This window comes from Tenrec ecaudatus, chromosome 1, assembly GCF_050624435.1.
Source record: "Tenrec ecaudatus isolate mTenEca1 chromosome 1, mTenEca1.hap1, whole genome shotgun sequence".
Lineage (NCBI taxonomy): Eukaryota > Metazoa > Chordata > Mammalia > Afrosoricida > Tenrecidae > Tenrec > Tenrec ecaudatus.
Genome location: NC_134530.1, coordinates 152,856,374 through 152,862,373, shown reverse-complemented (window position 1 = coordinate 152,862,373; position 6,000 = coordinate 152,856,374). Strand labels below are relative to the sequence as shown.

Here is a 6,000-nt window from a genome sequence, read left to right as displayed (position 1 = left end):
GACCAGACCCACTGCCCTTGAGCTGATTCAGCCTCCTAGTGACTTGGGTGAGATGCTGTCCCAAGACATGACTAACAGGGTCTGGTCCCCCAAAGTGCTCCACAAACGCTCCCTCTGGCTCTTCGTAACTTGCCCAAAGCCACAGAGTAAAGAACAAAAACGAGGGAGATCCGTCGCCCCCGGGCGCTCCCTTCGAGGAGTCCACCCTGTTTCCCGCAGGCCTGGGCTTCCTCCGAGGACTCAGTTGCCTTCCTCGTCCTCGTGTCCGTCCTCGTCGCTCTTGCAGGAGGTCTTGTCTCCCACCCTCTTCAGGTCCACCCAGAGCGCCTTGTCTTGACTCGCCTTGAACCTCAGCATCGCCAGCCTCTTGCTCTTCCAGTGCAAGCAGAGGAGGGAGGCGAGCAGCAGGGCGAGCAGCACCAGGGGACAGATGACCAGGAAGTAGAGTAAGGGCGCGGATGAGCAGATCCTGGAGGGAAAGGTGGGTTCTGCAACGACAAAGTGAGAAAGAGAGGAGGCCAGAGGAGTTCGTCCCAGATCAACCCTCCGAGATGGCTTGCTACGCGCAAGCGTCTGTTTGTCGCAAAAGAAGACGGAAAGAGAGGGTAGGGTGGGGTCAAACAGCTCCTTACACCATAGGAAGGGAGCCCAGGAACCAGAGCGGGGAGCAAAGAGGTTATTGGCACCAGCAACCGGGCCCTGCTAACGTCCCTTCCTCCTGAGCCCAGCAATTTCCAGCCACTGGAGGTTCCAATGACCTATTTAACACTCACAGCCAGGAAGAAAAACAAAACAAAGCAAAACAAAACAAAACAAATAAATAAATAATCCATCTCCTTTGATCTTCTTTCCTCAGAAAAGATATCTATAATTCAACCCTCATTCTCAGCCATGTAGCCAGTCCTGAATTTTTAACTGAGTTATTCCCACTGCTGTTTCTAAAAAGGAAGAGAGAGCGGGAGAAAAAAGAAAGGCAGAGGGGAAATAGAAAAGAGCCCACAGATTCACTGCACTGGTCTTGTAATTGCACCTAAAGTGGGGCACTTTCCCATCCTGACCCAAACCCATCTCTCCAAAGGGAGGGGGAGGCAGCCCCTCCCTTCACTTTGCTTCTCCCCTTTGTTGCTCTGACCTTCAATGCCATCCAAAGCCCCTGGGGCTTTGGGGGGCTAGCTCTGCTCACACTTCCTCCCCAAGGTTCTCCACCTTCACCCAGTTCTTCTGTCCCACTTCCTTCTCTCACCGCCCTTTATTTAGATCTCCTTCCTGCCGTTATAGACCTTTGCTGAAGTCTGATGGTGTCATTTGCTTCTCTAAGCCCTCCAGTGCCTAGCGCATGTGCTCCCTCGCTTTTGCTGATCTCAATTAAATTGGAGTGGCTGCAGCCACGGGGGCAGAAGATGCTATATAAAGACTGCTGAGGCCTAGGCTCCTCCAGCAGCTGCAGTCCACTGGGATGCGCCATCAGCAGACAGACACGCGGCGTTTGCAGAAGGAGCCCGGACGTGGTTCCCGCCCACACAGCCAGGAGAGTGTGGGGGTGGGGTATGCCCACACCACAGGCCCCAGGAAATCTCTTGAGGTAAAAAGACAAGCCCACAAAGGGACACCAAAGATTCAGGGAAGGCTTCCAACTATGGTTACTGACGGCATAAGAGTTACAGTCAAAGTTGTTCTGAGAATTCTGATACAAATATGAAAATCCAGTTAATATCAAGTCAGGTCTAACTCATAGCAACCTTGTGAAGTAGAATTGAGCTCCATAGGGTTGTCGTTGTCTTATTAAAACTTCTTATTGCGGATTTGGTGGAGGTTTAAAGAGAAGATCAATTTTACATGAAATGATTCAATACACGCTTTGTTTCATCTCATTCATTGTAATTCCCTCCCCACAGGGCCTTATTCGATGGCTCACTTTTCCAAACCAGATCACCAGGCCTTTCTTCTGAACCATCTCTAGGTGGATTCAAACTTTCTACCTTGTGGTCAGCAATGGAGCAGTTAACTACTTGTACCACTTAAACAAGTTGCTATCAAGTTGATTGCAAGTCGTGTAGAATATGCTCCATGGAGTTGTCAAAGGCTGCTTTTGGGGGAAGTCAGTCATTGGAGGCCCCTCTGGGTGGACTTGAACCTCCAGGCTTGCTTATCAGCCAAGTACACGAACCATTTTCACCACCCAAGGGCTTACTGATGCTAAAACTCAAACAACAAACGCACTGCCATGGAGTTGATGCTGACTTGACTCCTCAGACAGGAAAGAACTGCCCTGTGGGTTGCCCAGACTGTAACTCTGCTGGAGTAGAAAGCCTCCCCTTTCTCCCGTGGAGCTGTTGGTGGTTCTGACCTGATAACCTTGAGATTAGCAGCCCTACGTGTCACCACCACCCCACCAGGGCTCCTCATGCTAATGGTAACATGCTTTCCTTGGAAAATTGTAATGAATGGCATAAGGTCTCCCTCCCCCTCCCTACCTCCATCTCCACACTCCAGGTCAAAATTAAACTACAGGAATTATGAGATTAAAGACTTCCAGACGAAAAAGGTGTTAGAGGGCATTTCAACCAAGCTCCCACCACAAACTGCAATTCCACTTTGGGCATTCTGATGCAAATTCTGCATCCTGAGCGCCTCCAGGGAAGGGCCTGGGTCTTCCATGCACGTTATTTTGTGTAGCACTTGCCTGTGGGACCTCCATTGGAGATGGAGGAATGGATGCGCTGCAGGAATGAACCCAGGGCTGGAACCCAGGGCTGGAACCCAGGGCTGGAACCCAGGGCTGGAACCCAGGGCTGGAACCCAGGGCTGGAACCCAGGGCTGGAACCCAGGGCTGGAACCCAGGGCTGGAACCCAGGGCTGGAACCCAGGGCTGGAACCCAGGGCTGGAACCCAGGGCTGGAACCCAGGGCTGGAACCCAGGGCTGGAACCCAGGGCTGGCTGCCACTGTGCTGAACAAAATAAGGAGCATCCCCCAGGGCTAGGCTGGCCGCCCGAGAGGGGCTGGCAAGGAGCTGCAGGGAGTGGTTGTCTGGATTTTCTCTGTCACGTTAGCATTCTCCTTCCTAAAGTAGGCTTTTGTTTTCGAAATGGTAAGCAATGAAAATGCCAGATTTCTGAATTCTGCATTATTCCGTTTCCACATCCTACCTATGTCTTCCTCCAAATGACTTTGCTAGACTGCCATACTTTGCCCGTGTCTTATTCACTTTCCAGTCATGGCGACCGTATGTGTCTCACTGTAGAACTGTGCACGCCATGGGCTTTAGGGAGTAGACGGATTTGTCTGAAGGAAATCACCAGGCATTTCTTTCAGGTGTCTCTGGGTGGAGTCAGGCTTCCAATTTTTTGGTTAGTAGCTCAACACATCATAATATGTTCATACTATTGCAGACTATAATTATGAAAGAGGATGGATCCAGAAAGAGTCATGCTTACAAACACTGGCCTTGGGGCTACTTTTGCAAAAAAGTAAGTAATGAGTGAGCACCTACTGCAGCTCAGAGGGCTGGGTTCAAATCCTGGCTCCTCCACTTACTGTCATTGGCATTGGTCCAATTACTTATTCTCTCAGCCCTTAGTTTTCTCCCTAACAAAGTGGGAGAGAAAAATAATTTCTTGAGACGTGATGAGATAATGCATAATAAAGCACTTAACATAGTGGCCAGTGCATCTGCCGAGTCAGCAAGCAATAAATATTAGCCAAAATGCTGCTGAAAAAGCTATAAAAATCGTAGACAACCTTCTCTTAGAGAGAACAGGGTCAAAGCCTGTTGATTCCTCACACAGGGAGGGTCACAAGCTTGACCACAAACCTCCTCGGTCCAAGCTTCTACATTTCCTACTGCTCTGACCCCAGGCCTGGATGTCATTCAGCCAGCTAAATGATCAGTCAAGTGAGGCGGCGGCTTTCGTGTGAAGGGCAAGTCCATGGTACCCAGTCGCTAGGATGCGGGTGAGATGATGGGGCGATGAGGTAGGCACATAGACAGTGGGGACAAAATCTAGTGCTTGGCACTTCTGCCACTGAGATGCCCACCTTCCCCTTGAAGGGACTGCCAGAGAGCTTGAAGGTCTTAATGAGGAGGCGTCTGCCCTGCAGCAGAGCGCCCTGCCATCCAAGGATGGCAGCAGGCCCGCTTCACTGTGCTGATTGGCCAACAACTCGCACACTGTCAGCTGAGTGCTTCCAAATGGCCCCTCTTGGGAGGGCAGTGTTTGCTCGGGGTCCCATAGTCCCCCTTCCCCACCATCTGCCTCTCACCCATTGCTGGGCTCCAATCAATGACATTCAAAACCATTATGGCTTGGCATTTTGATTCAATCCAACTAAGTGGCCAGTGCTCAAAGTACAAGGCCTACAAAACAGAGCCAAGAATGTAATGAGACCGCTTTATCACGAGGGTTGGTTTATCGCTGGCGTCCGCCCACCGCCAAACACATCACGAGGAGCCCTGTCTCTTGCTGGTACCTTCGAAGCAGCCATAAGCAACAGACTTCAGGAGAAGAGAGAGACGGGATCTTCAGGGGGCTACAATTCCCCACCAGCCCCAAAAACAACTACACAGCTTGGGCAGTGGACCTATGCCACGTGCAGGCGGCCGTGTAGTCTCCGGCCAATCAATGAGAGCAGGTCTAAGTGCACCCCAGAAGAGTGGACTTCTGAAGCCTCCTGTTTCACTCCAGTTGAAGACTTGTTGCTCTTCCTTCCATCATGCATTTGCTGAGTGTCAGGTACAAAGTTTTCTTTAAGGGAAACGTTGATAAAGCATATAGTCCCACCAGAAAGTTCAGAAAACACCACCTCTTCTTTGGAGACCCGTTTTCTAAGTATATCCACACCCAAGTAAAAGTTGGGAAATAGTAATGAATACCACACGACTATCACTAATAACTACACCATAACTAATAATCCAGCACCTCCCCCAGGCCTATTACTTACTCATAGAGAATTAGTGGAGCTCAGCTGTTTATGTCTGGGGCCTGGGGGTGAAGTCAAAGGACGCAGGCAGCTGTAGGCACTGCCCTGGCTTAGTGACTGGCCTCTTATCTTTTTTTTTCCCTCCTTCTCATAAACCACATGCACTCCTGCACTCCTCAGTGGTACTACATAATCTCGATCCCACCCCTACTTGAGAAAACCAAATAGACATGGTAGAAAACCACTTGAGAAGTGAGAATCGATAGCTCATTTCACTTGCTTTGCCTCTTGTTAACATACAGAGTTGTTACTCATCCGAAGTGTAATTATACATTCCAGAAGTATTTTCGTATCTTCTATGTGCCAGAGGCCTCCTGGAGGTTTAGTGGGTTACGAACTGGGCTGTTAACCACAAGGTCAGCAGGTCAAACCCACCAGCTAGCCCCCTACGATTTACAGCCTCGGAAACGCACAGGCCCAGTTGAACTCTGTTCCCTAGGATTGCTATGAGGCAGAGTCAACTTGATGGCAGTGAGTTTGGAGTTTTCTGTGTGCCAGGCACTGTGCTAGTGCCAGGAGCGAGGCACTCATAGCCTTGGCCTTCCTAGAGTGTCTTGAGCGGCAGTGGGAATAGGCGTCAAGCAGGTTACTGAAGAAGTGATGATTAAGCAAAGTAAGTACGTCACTGAGGAAGTGGCCGCTCAGTTGGTAGGCGATGGACTGATAAGACATTAAACAAGCAAAGATGGCATGCAGCAGCGTTCTAGTAAGGGTTAGCACATTCATAGGAAGTGTTAGACTATCAGTTATATCTGGTTTCTTCAAGCCTTTATCTTCTTCCTCTCCAATGGCTCTCTCTGTCCTTGGGATGTCAATGCGCTCATGTCCCTACCATCTTGAAACCTAAGTAAAACAAAGCAAACAGAATCACTTTTATTGATGCTTCTTGCCACCTCTCTTTCCCTTTACTCCCGAAGGAGTAGTCGGTATTCGAGGCTCTCGCTTTCTCCCTCCTTCACCCACAGCAGTAGGACCTCTCTCACTGCATTGCCTGGGATTGCCCTGCGTTGTCAAGCCAAC

General features: G+C 50.0%; 1 protein-coding gene across 2 annotated transcripts in view; it reads right to left on the bottom strand.

Annotated features, from left to right (window-relative positions):
• Positions 1 to 240: 240 nt before the first annotated feature.
• The window catches only part of CD101 (CD101 molecule), a 44,362-nt gene continuing 38,602 nt past the window's right edge, over positions 241 to 6,000 (bottom strand). For both annotated transcript variants that reach the window (XM_075540325.1, XM_075540326.1), the window contains exon 9: positions 241 to 488. In XM_075540325.1, the coding sequence (XP_075396440.1) occupies positions 241 to 488 (248 nt within the window). The remainder of the gene's footprint in view (positions 489 to 6,000) is intronic.